At 44.0% G+C, this 24,696-nt stretch overlaps 1 protein-coding gene across 7 annotated transcripts in view; it reads left to right on the forward strand.

The window, feature by feature from the left end:
- Positions 1–24,696, forward strand: part of slc8a2a (solute carrier family 8 member 2a) — a 59,716-nt gene that overhangs the window by 31,894 nt on the left and 3,126 nt on the right. For 4 of the 7 annotated variants that reach the window (XM_036989885.1, XM_021617756.2, XM_036989887.1 and 1 more), the window contains 10 exons: positions 128–355; positions 477–758; positions 1,030–1,485; positions 2,172–2,536; positions 6,606–6,709; positions 17,661–17,678; positions 17,923–18,035; positions 18,157–18,195; positions 22,643–22,745; positions 24,194–24,460. In XM_036989885.1, coding sequence (XP_036845780.1) covers positions 128–355; positions 477–758; positions 1,030–1,485; positions 2,172–2,536; positions 6,606–6,709; positions 17,661–17,678; positions 17,923–18,035; positions 18,157–18,195; positions 22,643–22,745; positions 24,194–24,460 — 1,975 coding nt within the window. The remainder of the gene's footprint in view (positions 1–127; positions 356–476; positions 759–1,029; positions 1,486–2,171; positions 2,537–6,605; positions 6,710–17,660; positions 17,679–17,922; positions 18,036–18,156; positions 18,196–22,642; positions 22,746–24,193; positions 24,461–24,696) is intronic. The other 3 variants (XM_021617759.2, XM_021617758.2, XM_021617760.2) reach the window with 3 other exon arrangements.

The raw sequence follows: 24,696 nt of genomic DNA on the forward strand, positions 1-24,696 counted from the left end.
ACACCTGACGGACCCTTGATTTGCTTGAATTAGACTGGGTTCCCCATTGACAGATACCTTAATGGGGGTAGCGTAACCCTAGCTTATATTGTTATTCAACTTGATTTCTTTGCTGTCTTGTTGGCAGGTGTGTGGTCACAACTTTGACGCGGGTGAGCTTGGACCGGGCACCATCGTGGGCAGCGCTGCCTTCAACATGTTTGTGATCATCGGAGTGTGTGTGTGGGTCATCCCCGACGGGGAGTCGCGAAAGATCAAACATCTGAGAGTATTCTTCATCACAGCCTTCTGGAGCATCTTCGCTTACATCTGGCTCTACCTCATCCTGGCTGTTATCTCCCCGGGAGTAGTGGAGGTCTGTATTATTTGCGTGTGTGTGTCTGTGTGTTTGTGTTTCAGCGGGGGTTTATAGACAGATTTTGTATGCATTTGTGTGTTTTTATATTATATAGAAATGTTGTGTGTTAATTCTGCAGGTGTGGGAGGCTCTGGTCACTCTGTTCTACTTCCCAGTGTGTGTGATCTTGGCTTGGATCGCCGACCGCCGCCTGCTCTTCTACAAGTACATGCACAAGCGTTACCGTGCCGACAAGCGGCATGGCATTGTTGTGGAAACGGAAGGTGACCTGGCGCCCAAGGGGATCGATGTAATCATGGACGCTAAGTTCTCGGATAGCAATTCCACTGCTGGAAACTCCTCTAGTGTCTGCACAGTCTCTGTTCAGACAGGCAAGGAGCTGGACCAGAACAGAGATGAGGTAGGCTGAGCCAGGAGATCAGGAAAGAGAACAGTCAGGACGAGTCAGAAGAGTTTAGCATTATAGGAGAGTGGAGTGGGCAGGGAGATGGTATTGGTCCTTTACGTGTCTTAGCCCTGGTGCTGTTCCTTTTTTTAAAACATTGTGTTAACGTTGTATTTCAAACATTGTGTTAACATTGTGTTTACATTGCAGTATAATTTTGTTGTCCTTGTTTAAGCCTGGTATTAACATTTAGTTAATATTGTGTTTACGTTGTGACCTAACCTAGGTGGTACGCATACTGAAGGACCTGAAGCAGAAGCACCCGGACAAAGACCTGGAGCAGCTTATCGAGATGGCCAACTACTCAGCTCTGGTGCAGCAGAGGAAGAGCCGCGCCTTTTACCGCATCCAAGCCACACGCATGATGATCGGTGCCGGCAACGTGCTCAAGAAGCATGCCGCCGAGCACACGCGACGCAAAGCCGCCGCAACGGAGTGTGGAGCCCTGGAGAAAGAGGACAGGGCCACGTGCACCCACCTGTCCTTTGAGCGTTCCCAGTACCAGTGCACAGAGAACTGTGGTACCCTGAGCCTAGCAGTGATCTGTGAGGGTGGCATGGGGCAGCACACCTTCTATGTGGACTACCACACGGAGAATGGCTCGGCAAATGCCGGGGCGGACTATGAGTTTAGCGAGGGGACGCTGGTGTTCAAACCAGGGGAGAGTCGGAAGGAGATTAAGGTTAGATGGAGAGGAGAGAGAAGGAAGGAGAGGGGAAAAGAGGGTGGGAAATTATGAGAGGAGGGAGGTGAATAGTCGCTGTTTACTGTAGTTTTGAGTAATACTTCGATCAACCAAACAATCAATCAACTAACTCATTGACTAGTATTTGTTTACTAGTCAATTTACTAGTTTACTAGTACAGTACTTGTCAGCAACTTGTCATGGCCTGTAACTCCAAAGAGCGAAAAGAGGCGACAGTGGCAAGGGAAAACTTGCTCTTGGATGGATTAGAGATTAGTTTCAATCATTTCAGATGAGATTAGATTAAAGGCACAATGCAGCTGTTTTTACTTCAATAATCAATAATTTCTGGGTAACAATTAAGTACCTTACTGTGATTGTTCTCCATCAAAATACTAGCTGTTATTGGCAGAAAGGTTTGGAACTCTCTTTCTTATTGGAGTGATGTCAACAGGCAGGCCAAAACTCCATCCCACCAAAACAGCATGAAATTTCCAACAGCTCTCACACTAAAAAGTGCATTATCATTATGTTCACAATTTCACAGTATTATTCCTACAAGGAAATATATATAAAACCCAGGAAAGTCACATTTTTGACTGCACTGGGCATTTAAATAAGATTGTCTCAATGCATACAGTAATTCCCAACACAACTTTTTGTGTGTCCCCTGTCCTTTTCAGGTGGGCATCTTGGACGACGACGTCTTCGAGGAAGACGAGCACTTCTTTGTGCGGCTGCAGAATCTCCGTCTGGATGAGGGCGGCAACGAGGTTTCACTGGGAACGCCGCCCAAGGGCCGGCTGGTGGAGCCGTTAGTTGCCATGGTTACCATCCTGGACGACGACCACGCCGGCATCTTCACGTTCGGCCAGCGCATGCTGCGAGTGAGCGAGAGCTCCGGTACGATGGTGGTGACGGTGGTGCGGAACTCTGGCTCGCGGGGCACCGTGATGTTGCCCTACCGCACTGAGGATGGCAGCGCCCGTGCCGGCATGGACTACGAGGAGACCAAGGGCGAGCTTGAGTTCTCCAACGAACAAACCAGGTGAGGCCTGCTCTATGCCAACCCTAAAGTAGGGGGACGGTACCCAGCCGGAACTGTTTGAAATGGCGTCATTACAACCAAATTACAACCTGTTGGTTGTAAACCGGTTGTAATGATATAATTTCATTTGGTTGTAAACTAGTTGTAATCTGGTTGTAATTACATAATTTCAACCAGATGTCAATGCTAGGTCATCAACAGCCTATAGCCTGGTACATGAGGTTAGACCAGGGAAGGGTTACTCTGGATTTTGCTTTCCTTTTAACTGGTGTCTGATTCCACCTGGAAAACCAGCTGTATGCACTTAGTTACACAAACAAATCAATGAAGTACAGACAGGAAGCTGAGAAACCCAGTAGACACTGAGGCTCCAAAACAAGATTGCCTAATGCCTACTCTCTCTGCTAAGGAATCAAACGGAAGGTTTGTTAGCAGCAGTGCTGTACAGATGAGAGTACAGAGTACAGATGAGGGTTGAGGTCTAGAGGGAACTGTCATACAGTTCAGTGTAAATGCATCGTTGTATGTTGGTAAATGTGTTTTTCCATCAGTTTGTGTCCACATTTGTCTATGTACCGTATGTGTCCACATATACTGAATGTTATACGTATCCCTCCCATTAAGCAAATGGGATCAAAATTATATTAATGTACAGTATGTGTGTGTCTGTGTAGGTGTCCACATGTACTATGTTATATTGATGGAAATGTATCCTAAGGCTACAGTAACTGGGGTGATGGGGATTATTATGGGTTGTCACTGTGTCAGTCAGTGACTCCCATGTGGAGCAGCGTCCATTAGTTTATGATTGACAGCCTCTTGCTAATGTTAGCGGACAGATCCTTTCCCTATTAAACGTTCAGACGATATAAGCTGTGGTTGCACATTGGACTAATTGTGCACTTACAGGTAGTACTCATACTGTAATGTGATGTCATTTCAGGTCACATATTGTAGTTATTACTGTAATGGTGCACTAACACCTCGACCTACAGTGGGGCAAAAAAGTATTTAGTCAGCCACCAATTGTGCAAGTTCTCCCACTTAAAAAGATGAGAGAGGCCTGTAGTTTTCATCATAGGCACACTTCAACTATGACAGACAAAATGAAAAAAAAAATCCAGAAAATCACATTGTAGGATTTTTTATGACTTTATTTGCAAATTATGGTGGAAAATAAGTATTTGGTCAATAACAAAAGATTATATCAATACTTTGTTATATACCCTTTGTTGGCAATGACAGAGGTCAAACGTTTTCTGTAAGTCTTCACAAGGTTTTCACACACTGTTGCTGGTATTTTGGCCCATTCCTCCATACAGATCTCCTCTAGAGCAGTGATGTTTTGGGGCTGTTGCTGGGCAACACGGACTTTCAACCTCCAAAGATTTTCTATGCGGTTGAGATCTGGAGACTGGCTAGGCCACTCCAGGACCTTGAAATGCTTCTTACGAAGCCACTCCTTCGTTGCCCGGGCTGTGTGTTTGGGATCATTGTCATGCTGAAAGACCCAGCTCTTTGGTCTTGGCCATAGTGGAGTTTGGAGTGTGACTGTTTGAGGTTGTGGACAGGTGTCTTTTATACTGATAACAAGTTCAAACAGGTGCCATTAATACAGGTAACGAGTGGAGGACAGAGGAGCCTCTTAAAGAAGAAGTTACAGGTCTGTGAGAGCCAGAAATCTTGCTTGTTTGTAGGTGACCAAATCAGTATTTTCCACCATAATTTGCAAATAAATTAATAAAAAATCCTACAATGTGATTTTCAGGATTTTTTTTTTCTCATTTTGTCTGTCATAGTTGAAGTGTGCCTATGATGAAAATTACAGGCCTCTCTCATCTTTTTAAGTGGGAGAACTTGTATAATTGGTGGCTGACTAAATACTTTTTTGCCCCACTGTACATCGTCAATGCGCAAAATGGTACGCAGCATCATCTGGATATGTGTGCAACAAAGTTCAACATTCACGTCTGCTACCATTTCTGTCAAGCCGTCTATGCATACATTTTGATACATACGTTCGATAAATCCAAATGAATATACTTCTGGTGTACCAAAATGCAATGATGCTGTCGGTGTGATCGAGGAGTAAGTGGTAAGTGGTTTAAGGTTCTGTTTATCTGTTGTTTAGTTCATGTTTGTATTTCTGTGTGTGTACAGTACCGTGTGTGTTTGAGTGTTGTGTATGTGATGCACTGTGAATTATTTAGCCTCCGCTATGTGTTAAATTCTTTATTGCACCTCAGCTACTGATGTGATTTAAATGACAGGGTGTTTGTTAATGTTTCAGAGGGTAGGAAAGTATTGTTTGCTTGCTTCATGGGACGGTTGCGAGACCATTCCATCATGGTTGACAACTCCAGGAGTTCACCTTCCAGAGTTCAAAGAACCTTGGCGTGATCCTGGACAACACCCTGTCACTCTCCGCAAACATCAAAGCAGTAACTCGCTCCTGCAGGTTCATGCTCTACAACATCCGTAGAGTACGACCCTACCTAACACAGGAAGTAGCGCAGGTTCTAATTCAGGTCATCTCCCGTCTGGACTACTGCAACTCTCTGTTGGCTGGGTTCCCCGCTTGTGCAATCAAACCCCTGCAACTTGTCCAGAACGCTGCAACCCGCCTGGTGCTCAACATTCCCATGCTCTCCCATGTCAACCCGCTCCTTTGCACATTCCACTGGTTCCAGTCAAAGCCCGCGTCCAACCCTTGCATTTCGTGAAGTAACAGTCGCACTTATTGAGAAACAATTGAAGAGTTTCATTCCAAAACGCTATATATCCATTTTCAGAATTGTTTGAAAATTAACTTTTATTTTTTAAAGAAATTATGAAAGAGATTTTTTTACCGTCTAATCATGGCATAGGGTTGTTCAATGACAGACATGTATTTGTTTAAAATCTGTTACTTGATGGTTTCATTTCAGAGACAAATAATCATGTTTTTTAATGCTATATATCCACGTCACTCTGAGAAATAAGTAGTACTGCTGGGTTTTACACAGTTAACTGTTACAAATAACTACATTTGAAATAAAGAACTGTACAAATGACACATTTGTGACAAAAATAAATAAATAACAATTCAATACAGTTATGAGATCTGTATGTAAAACATTTACATTTGACATTTTTGTCAGATGCTCTTATCCAGAGAGACTTACAGTTAGTGCGTTCATCAACCACAAATCACAGTCAAATGTACAGGATAGGAACAATTCCAGCTAAACAATGAATATACTGTCTAGTGTTTTGCAAAATAACACATCTAAACTCTATGTATAAAAACATGTGTCCCGTACGTGTGGAGAGACGGACCAAGACACAGCGGATGTTGAGTTCCACATATTTATTATAAAGTGAAACTTAGTTTATTGATTTATTTTTTTGTTAATGCTAACTTCGAAACGTGACTATGTGGTGCACATGCACAAAACACAAAGTAATATTCCACAAACACAGGTGGGAAAAATGCTACCTAAATATGATCCCCAATTAGAGACAATGATTACCAGCTGCCTCTAATTGGGAATCAGACAAATCACCAACATAGAAAAATAAACTAGAACACCACATAGAAATAATGAACTAGAATAACCCCAGTCACGCCCTGACCTACTACACCATAGAGAAACAAGGGCTCTCTATGGTCAGGGCATGACAACATGAGGGTACCCATACACATGAAGTTACCCATAAGCAATCATTTCTGATGAAAAAACAAGTGAAAATGTGTGGATTATAAGTGTTTTATAAGTACTCTATAAGTACAGTTGTACTTGCTATTACTGAGATGTGGTTGTCTCACCTAGGTATCTTAAGATGAATGCACTAGCTCTGTGTGTGTGTGTGTGTGTGTGTGTGTGTGTGTGTGTGTGTGTTATTCAACAAAATATTTATCTTAACATGTTTTCCTTTTATCCTCATCAAATGTGTTTAAAACGTCTACAAATATAACAATGTGTATTGATGACAACCCTCTTCTCTCTCTCCCTGTGTGAGTGTGGGTGTGTATATGTATGTATGTGTGTGTGTGTGGGTGGGTGCATGCTTGCATGTCTCTCCACAGTCAGACTCTACAGGTACGCATTGTAAATGTGGAGGAATATGAGAAGCAGGAAAACTTCTTCATTGTGCTGGATGAGCCCAAATGGCTAAAGCGAGGAATCTCAGGTCAGTGGGGTGTGTTGTGTGTGAAGGTTAGTGTTAGTTAATAAAAAATCTCAAAAGGTTTGTTCAACCTACTATCCACTGTTACACACAGCGAAAATTGCCATTTGGCACATATTGTGAGAAACCTTTTCCCACTACACTTGCAGTATCTCTAGAATAGTTTTATAAGATAATTTAAGATTAAATTGATACTTCGGGATTTACAGAATCTACTTCCCCAGAATCAGATGAACTGTCTCTGCAGCCAATTTTCGCCGACAGAGATGGCCGCCTCGCTTCGCGTTGCTAGGAAACTATGCAGTATTTTGTTTTTTTTACGTGTTATTTCTTACATTGGTACCCCAGGTAATCTTAGGTTTTATTACATACAGTCGGGAGGCACTACTTGCTATAAGAGCAACGTGAACTCACCATCATTACGACCAGGAATACGACTTTCCCGAAGCGGATCCTCTGTTTTGCCCACCACCCAGGACAATGGATCGGATCCCAGCCGGCGAACCAAAACAACGACACGTAAAAGGGGCAGACGGAGCGGTCTTCTGGTCAGGCTCCGGAGAAGGGCACATTGCGCACCGCTCCCGAGCATACTACTCGCCAATGTCCAGTCTCTTGACAACAAGGTTGATGAAATCCGAGCAAGGGTAGCATTCCAGACAGACATTAGAGACATCTTTATGTAACGTTCTTTGCTTCACGGAAACATGGCTCACTCGAGACACGCTATCGGAGTCGGTACAGCCAGCTGGTTTCTTCATACATCGCGCCGACAGAAACAAGCATCTTTCTGGTAAGAAGAGGGGCCGGGGGGTATGCCTTATGATTAACAAGACGTGGTGTGATCAAGTCCTTCTGTTCACCTGTCTTAGATTCCTCACAATCGAATGTCGACAGCAGGGTAGCCTAGTGGTTAGAGCGTTGGACTAGTAACCGAGATGACAAGGTACAAATCTGTCATTCTGCCCCTGAACAGGCAGTTAACATTGTTCCTAGGCCATCATTGAAAATAAGAATTTGTTCTTAACTGACTTGCCTAGTTAAATAAAGGTAAAATATTGATTGTGCTACCAGGGCTGGTAAAACCCTGCATCATTGTTATTCTAACTTCCGCGACGCATATAAGGCCCCGCCCTCCTTTTGGAAAAGCTGACCACCACAGCCTATAGACAGAAACTAAAACAGGAAGCTCCCGTGCTCAGGTCTGTTCAACGCTGGTCCGACCAATCTGATTCCACGCTTCAAGATTGCTTCGATCACGTGGATTGGGATATATTCCGCATTGCGTCAATCAACAACATTGACGAATACGCTGATTCGGTGAGCGAGTTTATTAGCAAGTGCACCGGCGATGTCGTACCCACAGCAACTATTAAAACATTCCTAAACCAGAAACCGTGGATTGATGGCAGCATTCGCACGAAACTGAAAGCGCGAACCACTGCTTTTAACCAGGGCAAGGTGACCGGAAACATGACCGAATACAAACAGTGTAGCTATTCCCTCCGCAAGACTAATCAAACAAGCTTTGCGTCAGTATAGAGACAAAGTAGAGTCGACTCAGACACAAGAGGTATGTGGCAGGGTCTACAGTCAATCACGGATTACAAAAAGAAAACCAGCCCCGTCGCGGACAAGGATGTCTTGCTCCCAGACAGACTAAACAACTGCTTTGCTCGCTTTGAGAACAATACAGTGCCACTGACACGGCCACTACCACAACCTGCGGACTCTCCTTCACTGCAGCCGTCATGAGTAAAACATTTAAACGCGTTAACCCTCGCAAGGCTGCAGGACCAGACGGCATCCCCAGCCGCGTCCTCAGAGCACACGCAGACCAGCTGGCTGGTGTTTACAGACATATTCAATCAATCCCTATCCCAGTCTGCTGTTCCCACATTCAAGAGGGCCACCATTGTTCCTGTTCCCAAGAAAGCTAAGGTAACTGAGCTAAACAACTACCACCCCGAAGCACTCACTTCTGTCATCATGAAGTGCTTTGAGAGACTAGTCAAGGACCATATCACCTCCACCCTACCGGACACCCTAGACCCACTCCAATTTGCTTACCGCCCCAATAGGTCCACAGACGACGCAATCACAACCACACTGCACACTGCCCTAACCCAACTGGACAAGAGGAATACCTATGTGAGAATGCTGTTCATCGACTACAGCTCAGCATTTAACACCATAATACCCTCCAAACTCAACATCAAACTCGAGACCCTGGGTCTCGACCCTGGGTCTCGACCCAGTCCTGTACTGGACTTCCTGGCGGGCCGCCCCCAGGTGGTGAGGGTAGGTAACAACATCTCCACCCCGCTGATCCGCAACACTGGGGACCCACAAGGGTGCGTTCTGAGTCCTCTCCTCTCTTTCTCCTGTACTCCCTGTTCATCCACGACTGCGTGGCCATGCATGCCTCCAACTCAATCATCAAGTTTGCAGACGACACTACAGTGGTAGGCTTGATTACCAACAACGACGAGACGGCCTCCAGGGAGGAGGTGAGGGCCCTCGGAGTGTGGTGTCAGGAAAATAACCTCACACTCAACGTCAACAAAACAAAGGAGATGATCATGGACTTAAGGAAACAGCAGAGGGAGCACCCCCCCTATCCACATCAACGGGACAGTAGTGGAGAGGGTAGTAATTTTTAAGTTCCTCGGCGCACACATCACGGACAAACTGAATTGGTCCACCCACACAGACAGCGTGGTGAAGAAGACGCAGCAGCACCTCTTCAACCTCAGGAGGCTGAAGAAATTCGGCTTGTCACCAAAAGCACTCACAAACGTATCACCGCCTGGTACGGCAACTGCTCCGCCCACAACCGTAAGGCTCTCCCAAGGGTAGTGAGGTCTACACAACGCATCACCGGGGGCAAACTACCTGCTCTCCAGGACACCTACACCACCCGATGTCACAGGAAGGCCATAAAGATCATCAAGGACAACAACCACCTGAGCCACTGCCTGTTCACCCCGCTATCATCCAGAAGGCGACTGAAAAATAGCTTCTATCTCAAGGCCATCAGACTTTTTTACATTTTTAAATTTGACCCCTTTTTCTCCCCAATTTTGTGGTATCCAATTGTTAGTAGCTACTATCTTGTCTCATCGCTACAACTCCCGTACGGGCTCGGGAGAGACGAAGGTTGAAAGTCATGCGTCCTCCGATACACAACCCAACCAAGCCGCATTGCTTCTTAACACAGTGCGCATCCAACCTGGAAGCTAGCCGCACCAATGTGTCGGAGGAAACACTGTGCACCTGGCAACCTTGGTTAGCGTGCACTGCGCCCGGCCCGCCACAGGAGTCGCTGGTGCGCGATGAGACAAGGATATCCCTACCGGCCAAGCCCTTCCTAACCCGGACGACGCTATGCCAATTGTGCGTCGCCCCACGGACCTCCCGGTTACGACAGAGCCTGGGCGCAAACCCAGAGTCTCTGGTGGCACAGCCCTTAACCACTGCGCCACCCGGGAGGCCCGGCCATCAGACTTTTAAACAGCCACCACTAACATTGAGTGGCTGCTGCCAACATACTGACTCAACTCCAGCCACTTTAATAATGGAAAAGTTGATGTAAAAAATGTATCACTAGCCACTTTAAACAATGCCACTTAATATAATGTTTACATACCCTACATTACTCATCTCATATGTATATACTGTACTCGATACCATCTACTGCATCTTGCCTATGCTGTTCTGTACTGTCACTCATTCATATATCTTTATGTATAAGGTAGTTTGTAAAAGGTAGTTGTTGTGAAATTGTTAGGTTAGATTACTCGTTGGTTATTACTGCATTGTCGGAACTAGAAGCACAAGCATTTCGCTACACTTGCATTAACATCTCCTAACCATGTGTATGTGACAAATAAGATTTGATTTGGTAGTTTGGTCAGCCAATGCTAACTAACATGCTAACACTTACCCTAGACGTCCAGTCATTGCGCTAATGCTAGTTACATTAGCAACTTCCATCAAACTGCATGCAGAGACATACAAATGGTATCCATGAGTTCATCGGACTTTGGGGAGGTAGATAAAGAGCTTCATTGCCAAAATCCTGAAGTATCCCTTTAATTGTATTGTCCCTCTGGGAAAATCATCCTCAAACAACACTGCGCATTTTCTTGCAATGAGATCTACGTCGGCCCTGCCAAACATTTCCCATATTAGGGAGACCACCCCGGGGTGTAGCCTCCAATCCTGAGAGAGAGGTCCCCACCTGGATAAAAGATCTGCACCGTAGTTGAGTCAACCGGGGACATGCTTCAACTGAAGCGAGAACATGTGCTCACTGCTCCCCAGCAGTAGGGAGTGAGCCAAGATTAGAGTCTCCCAGTGTCCATGAGAACAAGTACAAACTTCAGCCCCCAACGTCCAGGGGCTGAGCACGCTCTACCACTATAGGACAGTTTAGTTGGCGCAATGTAAGACAGTCTCGTTTTCCAATTGTTTGTTTTAGTAGTGTGAATTGTTCCTGATCACACCGAGGTGAAGAGCTGAATAATTGAAGGAATGAAGCCTAGCCTCATGCTTATCACCTGTGGCAGGCGGGACTTCCAGCAAGGCGCGGATTTCATGGTCCTTATCACGTGTGATTGTATATCCTTCATTCAAAGTTGTGAGGGGTGCAACTCCCCCATAGTATGTTGTAGCAAAGTTGACTGACTGAAAGGGAACTCAATGTGCCAAGGAGGAGGTGGTGTGGGAATCAGAAAAAAAGGAACAGAATAGATTAAAATTGGATTGAGGAATGGAGGATATTTATTTGAAAGGAGGGAATTAAAGAAGAGCTGAACTTCAAAAACAACTTAGCTGATTGAAAACGGCCTATATATCATCGGTACTAGTCGTAAAAAATTGTAGTAGTTGCAAAATGGACTACGGGTAAGTGGTAGAACTTTGGTCATTACGTAATATTTTCCATAACCAATCTTCCAAAATGTAGGGAATCTAGGGTACACAACAGCTTTCCCACAACAGCTTTCCTTTTTTGGGGTTTAGATTTCAATCCTGCCCACATGCTCATGGTTGGCAGTGCCAAAATAATCAGTGATTCGGAGCTCAGCAGCAAGCGACCCGATCTCACTGCAGACTCAACCTAAAGTACAGCTGCATGCTATCCAATCGTAGCAGTAGAAACAAACCTATAGCCCGCCCTTTTCTTTATTGACACCAATTGAGGCATTAGTGCACAGTGTCTCTGGACTAAAAACGAGACATACATCATCGCCAATGTTATGTTGACAGAACGAGACTTGTTCGTCATAAACAGCTTGGGTTTTTCCAACTCAAGCATTTTCACATTTTTGAGTTAATGTTAGCATCACAAACACAACTGTTATCAAAGATACTACTCTTCTTCTTCTATTGTATCATTTTTATTGTATAAATGTTTTTATTTCACCTTTATTTAACCAGGTAGGCCAGTTGAGAACAAGTTCTCATTTACAACTGCGAACTGGCCAAGATAAAGTAAAGCAGTGCAACAAAAAACAACACAGAGTTACATGTGGGATAAACAAATGTACAGTCAATAACACAATAGAAACGTTATATACAGTGTGTGCAAATGGCGTAAGGAGGTAAGGCAATAAATAGGCCATAGTAACAAAGTAATTACAATTTAGAAAATTAAGACTGGAGTGATAGATGTGCAGATGATGATGCAAGTAGAAATCCTGGTGTGCAAGCAAAAAAAGAGCAAAAAAAATCAATAAAAACAACATGGGGATGAGGTAGGTAGTTGGATGGACTATTTACAGATGGGCTGTGTACAGCTGCAGCGATCGGTAAGCTGCTCAGATAGCTGATGCTTAAAGTTAGCGAGGGAGATATAAGTCTCCAACTTCAGCTATTTTTGCAATTTGTTCCATCATTGGCAGCAGAGAACTGGAAGGAAAGGCGGCCAAAGTAAGTGTTGGCTTTGGGGATGAGATGACCAGTGAGATATACCTGCTGGGGCGAGTGCTATGGGTGGGTGTTGTTATGGTGACCAGTGAGCTGAGATAAGGTGGAGCTTTACCTAGCAAAGACTTATAGATGATCTGGAGCCAGTGGGTCTGGTGCCGAATATGTAGCGAGGGCCAGCTGATGAGAGCATACAAGTCGCAGTGGTGGGTGGTATATGGGCTTTGGTGACAAAACAGATGGCACTGTGATAGACTGCATCCAGTTTGCTGAGTAGAGTGTTGGAGGCTATTTTGTAGATGACATTTCCGAAGTCGAGGATCGGCAGGATAGTCAGTTTGGCAGCGAGAGTGAAGGAGGGTTTGTTGCGAAATAGGAAGCCGATTCTAGATTTAATTTTGGATTGGAGATGCTTAATATGAGTCTGGAAGGAGAGTTTACAGTCTAGCCAGACACCTAGGTAGTTGTCCACATATTCTAAGTCAGAACCGTCCAGAGTAGTGATGCTAGTCGGGCGGGTGGGTACAGGCAGCTATCGGTTGAAAAGCATGCATTTAGTTTGACTAGAGTTTAAGAGCAGTTGGAGGCCACGGAAGGAGTGTTGTATGGCATTGAAGCTCGTTTGGAGGTGTGTTGTATACAGAATGGTGTCGTCTGCGTAGAGGTGGATCAAGGAAGCACCCGCAGCAAGAGTGACATCATTGATGTATACATAGAAAAGAGTAGGCCCGAGAATTAAACCCTGTGGTACCCCCATAGAGACTGCCAGAGGTCCGGACAACAGGCCCTTCGATTTGACACACTGAACTCTATCTGAGAAGTAGTTGGTGAACCAGGTGAGGCAGTCATCTCAGAAACCAAGACTGTTGTGTCTGCCGATAAGAATGTGGGGATTGACAGATTCAAAAGCCTTGGCCAGGTCGATGAAGACGGCTGCACAGTACTGTCTTTTATCGATGGCAGTTATGATATCGTTTAGTACCTTGAGCGTGGCTGACGTGCACCCGTGACCAGCTCGGAAACCGGATTGCACAGGGGAGAAGGTACAGTGGGATTCGAAATGGTCAGTGATCTGTTTGTTAACTTGGCTGTTTGTTAACTTGGCTATAATGGCATTTGCAATAATTGGATGTGCATTCCGCCACCTACTGTGCAGGTAAATATTAAGGATCCCTAAAAGGAAAAAATAATATACAAAACTAACAACGAACAAAATAATTACTAAACAAAATCAACCCGCTTTTCTGTAACCCCCCCCCCCCCCCCCCAATTCTAATCAGGTATACAAGCTCAGAAGACTCCTGTGAGGGCGGGAACATTTCCCAGTGACAATAATCCTTGCAGTCTTTGAGCCCCAAAATCGTATTGGCTGCAGATATAATGATATCCAGTAATGAGATCCAGCTTCTTGGACTTCTTAGACACTTATGCTGTACAATTAATTACTGTGGCTATAAATGCCACAAAATCCACCTTCTTCACAATGAATGTATCAGGATCACTCGATTAACTTAAAACACTAGCAACTGGTTGTAATGCATCTTCAACACTGTTGCCTCTTGCCCCTGGGACTGTCTTCAACGCCTCCACATAGATCTGCTGCACAGCCATGATCCTTGACACCTCCTTCACCCTAACAGGGCACTTAAGGAAGTCTGGAGTATGATCCCCACCACAGTTGCAACAATTTCCATTCACAGATTCTTCAATACCATACTTCTCCCTTCTACAAACATGTGACCATATAATACCTACATGTTTCAAGCAGACCTCCCTGTGCCCTAGAAAGCGAAGGTAACCTGCCTAAATGATTACCGCCCCATAGCATTCACGTCGGTAGCCATGATGAGATTTGAAGGCTGGTCATGGCTCACATCAACACCATTATCCCAGAAAACCTAGACCCATTCCAATTCACATAATGCCCCAACAGATCCACAGATGACACAATCTCAATCGCCTTCCACACTGCCCTTTCTCACCTGGACAAAAGGAACACCTATGTGAGAATGCTGTTCATTGACTACAGCTCAGCGTTCAACACCATAGTGCCCACAAAGATTATCACTAAGCTAATGACCCTTGGACTAAACACCTCTTTCTGCAACTGGATCCTGGACTTCCTGACAGGCCGCCCACAGGTGGTAAGGCTAGGCAACAACACATGTGCCACGCTGATCCTCAACCCGTGGGCCCCTCAGGTGTGCATGCTTAGCCCCCTCCTGTACTCCCTGTTCACCCACAACTGCGTGGCCAAGCACGACTCCAACGCCATCATTAAGTTTGCTGTCGACACAACGGTGGTAGGCCTGATCACCGACAATGATAAGACACCCTATAGGGAGGTCAGAGACCTGGCAGTGTGGTTCCAGGCGAACAACCTTTCCGTGTGCAAGACAAAGGAGATGATCGTGGAATACAGGAAAAGGAGGTCCGAACATGCCCCCATTCACATCGACGGGGCTGTAGTGGAGTGGGTTAAGTTTCAAGTCCCTTGGTGTCCACATCACCAACAAACTATCATGGTCCAAACACACCAAGAAAGTTTTGAAGAGGGCACGACAACGCCTTTTCCCCCTCAGGAGACTGAAAAGATTTGGCATGGGTCCCCACATCCTCAAAAAGTTCTACAGCTGCACCATTGAGAGCATCCTGACCGGTTGCATCACCGCCTGGTATGGCAACTGCTCGGCATCCGACTGCAAGACGCTACAGAAGGTAGTGTGTAAACCACTGGGGCTTCATTGAACCCCCCCCCCCCCCCCCTTTGTTTTTACACTGCTGCAACTTGCTGTTTATTATCTATGCATAGTCACTTTACCTCTACCTACATATACAAATTACCTCAACTAACCTGGACCCCCACACATTGACTCGGTTTTATTGTCACATTTTATCCTGTACAATTCCCACACTATAATGGTTTGGGCACAAGTGCTCTCACCGCTTACCTTACATATCCAAGCTTCACATATTCAGGTAGAGTCTCCTCAAAGAACAATAATAATGATAGTCTTTTCTCCTTCCTTACATTTACCATACGGATCAGGTGAAATGCACTGACCACTCCTAGGATTTTCTGACTATATCCAACGAGACTCCAGCTATAACTCCTTTGGCAGGCGTCCTGCTCCGAAGATCAATAGATGTTACTTCTGACGTGGACAATTTTGCCAGATCCAGTGCAGCTTCTTCTGTTCTTCATCGACCCAATAAACCAAAACAAGGCCGCTTCGAGTCACCTTGATTGAATGCACCTTTCCCACTGCTTTCTTCACAGTCCTCAATATTGCAAATGGATTTCCCAAATTAATCTCCTTGTCCAAAAAACGCAGTCCAATAAGAAATGCATTATTGGACCGGTCCTTGTCTTCTACTACAACTTGCTTGGTTTGTTCCATTCTTTTGATTTCACTATTTTTGATTCATTGCCACACTTTCAGATTTAAACACATTCAAAGATACTTCTCTAAAGATGAGGACATTTTAACACTCGGAGCTTGGGATTCTTGACCAATTACGTTCACGTTTTCATGCTGCGTCACGCAGTTGGTACAGTGGCTGTTTGGGATATCACACCCACATCAAACCACACCCCCAAAACAAATGGCTTCTTGCATTTTTTGTGAGAAGGCTAACATACTAGGCCTAATCAATGAGTTCAGCCCCTCTTTGAAGGCAGAATGTAGTGAGGCTGGGAGATGTGCCAAAGATTTTTAACTACACTGACAAGATAATGGACTTGCCTTGGGAATCGTTGTCCATGAAGTCGGAGGAAAGGCTGGAACTCTTAACCAATAAGATGCCAGAGAGATTTGTCACTAGGCAGAACAAGACCTGAAATAAAGTTGTTTTCCTCAAATTCGTTGTGATTGTAATATCTAGCTGAGCTGTAGAACACACGTTTGCACGGTTTCACATTGTAAATCACTCCGACGTTTAATGTACATACTACCTCAATTGGGCCGACCAACCAGTGCTCCCGCACATTGGCTAACCGGGCTACCTGCATTGTGTCCCGCCACCCACCACCCGCCAATCCCTCTTTTACGCTACTGCTACTCTCTGTTCATCATATATGCATAGTCACTTTAACCATATCTACATGTACATTCTACCTCAATCAGCCTGACTAACCGGTGTCTGTATGTAGCCTCGCTACTTTTATAGCCTCACTACTGTATATAGCCTGTATTTTTACTGTTGATTTATTTATTTACTTACCTATTGTTCACCTAATACCTTTTTTTGCACTATTGGTTAGAGCCTGTAATGAAGCATTTCCCTGTAAGGTCTACACCTGTTGTATTCGGTACACGTGACAAATAAACTTTGATTTGATTTGACATGTGCCACTCATTCTGATAATCCATTCATATATAAAGCAGCACACTGTTGTGCACCATAACAACCGCACAGTACGACGTACAGTGCATAACAGTGATGTCAAGCTTGTCCACTCATACAGGACCTTCGTAACAATGTAAACATTATGCACCTCCTAGTCGATCAAATAGGCCTCACGTAGTGAATTAGCTTTCATTTTTTCATGTTAATCGAACTCGATAGACCCTCTCCCATTGAAAAAGCACTTTTTTTCACATGGATGGAAGTCAAGCCTATACCTCTTTGGATGAGCTCACTGGACTATTGCATTTAGTAGAGGATGGAGACGCAGGAATATTTTAATTTGGTGTCGGTTCATTTGTACTGATTCTTTCCTCACTGCATGGTTACTTTCAGAATGCACATTGTGATCTGATGAATCTGTCATTCATTTATTGTTTGTACATTGTCCCAAGTATAATGTTTCTCAGTTGATCAATTCCTTGCATGTGTACTGTCACTTCTGTCTTTTGTCGACTGCTGCTATTTTGACAAGGTCTCTCTTGCAAAATACATTTGATTTCAATGAGACTAACGTGAATAAATAAAGGTTCAATGCAAAAATCACTTTAGCTTGAATAGCATAAGTAATCACATCTCAAAATCACGCATTTATTTTTTTCTCTTCCTATTGCAGCTCTGCTGCTCAACCAGGGTAAGATCTAATAAGTTTTGCACACAATTGAAAGGTCCACTGTGATTTTTACAGACGCTTTTGAACATTAAAATGATATATACCCATTGATTATTTTACAATATCGCTTATTAATGCATCATGAGCTTAGTTCACCTGTCTAACCCCATCATAACTACAAAATATGTATTTGTTTAACTCTATTTATATTAGTCCCATCATGTATTGTAGTAAGAGAACATTCCCCTTTCCTCTCCCCCTTTAGGGAACCCTACTCCAGAAGAGGAGGACGCCAGACGTATCTCAGAGATGGGGAAGCCCATTCTAGGGGAGCACAGCAGGCTAGAGGTCATCATAGAGGAGTCCTACGAGTTTAAGGTGTGTGTGTGTGTGTGTGTGTGTCATATACAGTGTGTGCGTGCGTGTCTGTATGTGTGTTGTGTTGTGTTGTGTTATGTTTGATTAACCCCTCTCACTGTGGCACCCTCTCACCCAACAGATCCGACAGGGAATGACTCCAAATGGGATACTAGACCCGGTATTGTAGCAACTAGCATGCAGTGTGCTCTGGGATTTATTTGACAGGACTGAGGTGTCTCTTAACTGAGAGCCTCTAGAACTGGAGGATCTCTACTTCCATTTACACATTCTCATCTTTCAGAATAGAACAGAGCTGTTGCTCAACCTAGTTTTGCCCCCCACCAGCCATTACACATTTGGTCTATTCAACCACCAGAACACCTGATTCAACTTCTTAAGGGCTTGGTAATTAGATTACTAATTGAATGAGGTGAGCTAGTTCTAAAAATGTATTTTAAACTAATGTGGAATCGCTGGGCTAATCTCTCGGGGGGATGTCCGAGGACCAGGTCGGGAAACACTGGAATAGATACAGTATATTGTGATGTTGATAGAATGTATATCAAAGCCAAGAAACCTTTTCACACAAACTGTCCTGTAAGTGACAAGACAGGAAATGTATGTAATGTAATTGAAAAATAGGGGTAGGATTGTAGAGAATCGAAGGACTGTGAATGTAATAAGAAACCTTAGGTGCTGGTTTGAGCCCGGTAGCAAACACTACAGAATGTCCGGTCAGAACAAGGATGAGGCGGATATCCAGGTTAAGAGGAGTTTAATGGAGGATATCCACACTCACACACACAAATGACACATCTGACCACTCATGGTTCAGACAACTGAGAATCATGTCCAGTGTTAACTGACATTAACTACAGTGGGGCAAAAAAGTATTTAGTCAGCCACCAATTGTGCAAGTTCTCCCACTTAAAAAAGATGAGAGAGGCCTGTCATTTTCATCATAGGTACACTTCAACTATGACAGACAAAATGAAGGAAAAAAATCCAGAAAATCACATTGTAGGATTTTTTATTAATTTATTTGCAAATTATGGTGGAAAATATGTATTTGGTCAATAACAAAACTTTATCTCAATACTTTGTTATATACCCTTTGTTGGCAATGACAGAGGTCAAACGTTTTCTGTAAGTCTTCACAAGGTTTTCACACACTGTTGCTGGTATTTTGGCCCATTCCTCCATGCAGATCTCCTCTAGAGCAGTGATGTTTTGGGGCTTTTGCTGGGCAACACGGACTTTCAACTCCCTCCAAAGATTTTCTATGGGGTTGAGATCTGGAGACTGGCTAGGCCACTCCAGGACCTTGAAATGCTTCTTACGAAGCCACTCCTTCGTTGCCCGTGCGGTGTGTTTGGGATCATTGTCATGCTGAAAGACCCAATGCCCTTGCTGATGGAAGGAAGTTTTCACTAAAAATCTCACGATACATGGCCCCATTCATTCTTTCCTTTACACGGATCAGTCGTCCTGGTCCCTTTGCAGAAAAACAGCCCCAAAGCATGATGTTTCCACCCCCATGCTTCACAGTATGTATGGTGTTCTTTGGATGCAACTCAGCATTCTTTGTCCTCCAAACACGACGAGTTGAGTTTTTACCAAAAAGTTATATTTTGGTTTCATCTGACCATATGACATTCTCCCAATCTTCTTCTGGATCATCCAAATGCTCTCTAGTAAACTTCCGACGGGCCTGGACATGTACTGGCTTAAGCAGGGGGACACATCTGGCACTACAGGATTTGAGTCCCTGGTGGCGTAGTGTGTTACTGATGGTAGGCTTTGTTACTTTGGTCCCAGCTCTCTGCAGGTCATTCACTAGGTCCCCCCGTGTGGTTCTGGGATTTTTGCTCACCGTTCTTGTGATCATTTTGACCCCACGTGGTGAGATCTTGCGTGGAGCCCCAGATCGAGGGAGATTATCAGTGGTCTTGTATGTCTTCCATTTCCTAATATTTGCTCCAACAGTTGATTTCTTCAAACCAAGCTGCTTACTTATTGCAGATTCAGTCTTCCCAGCCTGGTGCAGGTCTATAATTTTGTTTCTGGTGTCCTTTGACAGCTCTTTGGTCTTGGCCATAGTGGAGTTTGGAGTGTGACTGTTTGAGGTTGTGGACAGGTGTCTTTTATTCTGATAACAAGTTCAAACAGGTGCCATTCATACAGGTAACGAGTGGAGGACAGAGGAGCCTCTTAAAGAAGAAGTTACAGGTCTGTGAGAGCCAGAAATCTTGCTTGTTTGTAGGTGACCAAATATTTATTTTCTACCATAATTTGCAAATAAATTCATTAAAAAATCTTCTCATTTTGTCTGTCATAGTTGAAGTGTACCTATGATGAAAATTACAGGCCTCTCTCATCTTGCACAATTGGTGGCTGACTAAATCCTTTTTTGCCCCACTGTATGTGGTCCTGAAAGGAAAGAGGAGAAAGAAATAATATCACATATGGCATCATTTAGTAACCAAAAAAGTGTTAAACTAATCAAAATATATTTTAGATTCTTTAAAGTAGCCACCCTTTGCCTCGATGACAGCTTTGCACACTCATTCTCTCAACCAGCTTCACCTGGAATGCTTTTCAAACAGTCTTGAAGGATTTCCCACATATGCGGAGTACTTGTTGGCTGCTTTTCCATCACTCTGCGGTCCAACTCATCCGAAACCATCTCAATTGGGTTGACGTCAGGTGATTGTGGAGGTCAAATCATCTGATTCATTCTCCATCACTCTATTTATTGGTCAAATAGCCCGTACACAGCGTGGAGGTGTGTTAGGTCATTGTCCTGTTGAAAAACAAATTATTGTCCCACTATGCGCCAACCAGATGGGATGGCGTATCGCTGCAGAATGCTGTGGTAGCCATGCTGGTTAAGTGTGCGTTGAATTCTCAGTAAATTACTGGCAGTGTCATCAGCAAAGCATCCCCACACCATCACACCTCCTCCTCCATGCTTCACGGTGGGAACCACACATGCAGAGATCATCCGTTCACCTACTCTGCGTCTCACAAAGACACGGCGGTTGGAACCAAAAATCTCAAATTTGGACTCATCAGACCAAAGGACAGAATTCCATCGGTCTAATGTCTATTGCTCATGTTTCTTGGCCCAAGCAAGTCTCTTCTTATTGGTGTCCTTAAGTAATGGTTTCCTTGCAGCAATTCGACCATGAAGGCCTGATTCACCCAGTCTCCTCTGAACAGTTGGTGTTGTGTCTGTTACTTGAACTCTGTGAAGGATTTATTTAGGCTTATCCTCTGTTGCAGAGGTAACTCTGGGTCTCTGGGTCTTCCTTTCCTGTGGCGGTCATGAGAGCCAGTTTCATCATAGCGCTTGATGGTTTTTGTGTGTGCACTTGAAGAAACTTTCAAAGTTTTAGAAATGTTACGCATTGACTGACCTTCATGTATTAAAGTAATGATGAACTGTAATTTCTCTTTGCTTATTTGAGCTGTTTTTGCCATAACATGAACTTGGTCTTAGCCCTATTTGGTAAATCTTCTCTATACCACCCCTACCGTGTCACAACAAAACTGATTGGCTCAAACGCATTATGAAAGGAAAGAAATTCCACAAATGAACTTTTAACAAGGTAAACCTGTTAATTGAAATGCATTCCAGGTGACTACCTCATTAAATTGGTTGAGAGAATGCCAAGAGTGTGCAAAGCTGTCATCAAGGCAAATGGTGGCTACTTTGAAGAATCTCAAATATAAAATATATTTAGATTTGTTTAACACTTTTCTGGTTACTACATGATTCCATATGTCCTATTTAATCATTTTGATGTCTTCACTATTATTCAACAATGTAGAAATGGCAAAAATAAAGAAAAACCTTTGAATGAGTAGGTGTGTCTAAACTTTTGACTGGTACTGTATATAGAATAGAAAATAGCTTAGCACAATAAATGAGTAATGCTAATAAATGCTAATCACTAACAGTTATGCTGAAATGCTCATGCATTCCAATACAAAATGCTAATGGTAGTGCCAACGCGAGCGGGAGCTCGAGCTAGCTAACAACCTCAATACACAGTAATTGTACACAATAAACCACTAAACTTAGCTCCACATAATATGACACAGATCTCAAGGCACTTATGTTTAGATGCACACACAATTAAACATCAGACATACAGGGATTCAGTCCACAGCAGGAAAAGTTCAGAAAGTGGTAAAACTGTGGATGTGCTCATCAGGATGGGGATAGCATGTTTCTGACCACACAGAGTGCTGGGGTCATAGACTAACTGAAACTGAAGTCCTGGGAATCAAGGCCAGTGATAGGCTGAAGGAGATGTGGTGATAATTATTTGGACTGACCTTGACCAATAAGACACTAACAAAAGTGGGGGTCCTCTGAATGGGAGACTAAGCTGCCGAAGTAGTGGCTAGAATCAGCTGACTGAAGCTGGCCGTTTTAACAGTAATGATACTTCTCTTCTACCCTCATGTCTATCCTGACTTCAGTTTGATAAGAACAGAAGTCATGAGACAGAATGTGTGTGACATTTTATGTGTTTACGCTTCAGAGCATGCCGTGTCAGCTTTTGTTGTTGAATACTTGCCCACTCTCATTGCTAATCTTTTTTGTGTTTTGATAGAGCACCGTGGACAAACTCTTGAAGGACACCAATCTGGCTGTGGTGATTGGAACTCATTCCTGGAGAGAACAGTTCATTGAGGCAGTCACAGTCAGTTCAGGAGGTCAGACATAACCTGAGTTATGTCATGTAAATAATTCACAAATATGTAATGATACATACAGTGCATTCGGAAAGTATTCAGACCGCTTGACTTTTTTCACAATTTGTTACGTTACAGCCTTATTCTAAAATGGATTAAAAAACAACTTTTATTAATCAATCTACACACAATACCCCATAATGACAAAGCGAAAACAGAAATACCTTATTTACGTAAGTATCCAGGCCCTTCGCTATGAGACTCGAAATTGAGCTCAGGTACATCTTGTTTCCATTGATCATCCTTGAGATGCTTCTACAACTTGATTGGAGTCCACCTGTGGTCAATTAAATTGATTGGACATGATTTGGAAAAGCACATACCTGTCTATGTAAGGTCCCACAGTTGACATTGCATGTCAGAGCAAAAACCAAGCCATGAGGTCGAAGGAATTATCCAGCCTCCATCATTCTTAAATGGAAGACGTGTAGAACCACCAAGACTCTTCCTAGAGCTGGCCGCCCGGCAAAACTGAGCAATCAGGGGAGAAGGACCTTGGTCAGGGAGATGACCAAGAACCCAATGGTCACTCTGACAGAGATCCAGAGTTCCTCTGTGGCGATGGGAGAACCTTCCAGAAGGACAACCTTCTCTGCAGCACTCCACCAATCAGGCCTTTATGGTAGAGTGGCCAGACAGAAGCGACTCCTCAGTAAAGGAACATGACAACCCACTTGGAGTTGGCCAAAAGGCACCTAAAGGACTCTCAGACCATGAGAAACTAGATTCTCTGGTCTGATGAAAACAAGATTGAACTCTTGGGCCTGAATGCCAAGCGTTCTATGACCGGTCTATGAGTGGCCCAGCCAGAGCCCAGACTTAAATCTGATCGAACATCTCTGGAGAGACCTGAAAATAGCTGTGCAGCGGCGCTCCCCATCCTACCTGTCCAAGCTTGAGAGGATCTGCAGAAAACAATGGGAGAAAGTCCCCAAATAAAGGTGTGCCAAGCTTGTAGCGTCATGTACCCAAGAAGACTCCAGGCTGTAATGGCGGCCAAAGGTGCTTCAACAAAGTACTGAGTAAAGGGTCTGAATACTTATGTAAATGTGATATTTCGGGTTTTTTTTGTAATACATTTACAAAAATGTCTAAAAACCTGTTTTTGATTTGTTATTATGTCGTATTGTGTGTAGATTGATGAGGGATTTTTAAAAAAAAATGTTTTTTACAATACGCCAGTAACGCAACAAAATGTGGAAAAATCAAGGGATCTGAATACTTACCGAATGCCCTGTACATATATAATGTGTATATTTTACAGTATATTGTGCGTGTGTGCATGCGTGTTTGTTTGTCTGTATGGTTTGTATCATGGTGTGGTCTTTTCTCCGGCAAATGTATGCTATCGATAAATACTCATCGATAACACTGTTTTTCACTGTCCTCTACCTGTCTCATTTTGCCAGGTGACGAGGAAGAGGGAGTGGAGCGGCGAATGCCCAACTGCTTCGACTACTTCATGCACATTGTGACAGTTTTCTGGAAGATTCTGTTTGCCTGCGTGCCACCTACCGAGTACTGGAATGGCTGGGCCTGCTTTGTGGTGTCCATCATTGTCATTGGCTTACTAACCACCGTCATCGGGGACCTGGCCTCCCACTTCGGCTGCACCGTGGGCCTCAAAGACAGTGTCACTGCTGTGGTGTTTGTGGCTCTGGGCACCTCCATCCCTGGTGTGTGTGTGTGTGTGTGTGTGTGTGTGTGTGTGTGTGTGTGTGTGTGTGTGTGTGTGTGTGTGTGTGTGTGTGTGTGTGTGTGACTGAGTGTCTGCTTTAAGTTACTTTATCTTCAATCCAAGCTAGCTATTTACCCTAAACCTAGCTCTTGAACCAACTATATCCCAAAACCATACCTCCCAACCTCTATTGAAAAAACCTCTCCCAGCCTTAGTGATACTAATCCTAACCTT

The sequence above is a fragment of the Oncorhynchus mykiss genome, chromosome 10 (assembly GCF_013265735.2).
Source record: "Oncorhynchus mykiss isolate Arlee chromosome 10, USDA_OmykA_1.1, whole genome shotgun sequence".
NCBI classification, from domain to species: domain Eukaryota; kingdom Metazoa; phylum Chordata; class Actinopteri; order Salmoniformes; family Salmonidae; genus Oncorhynchus; species Oncorhynchus mykiss.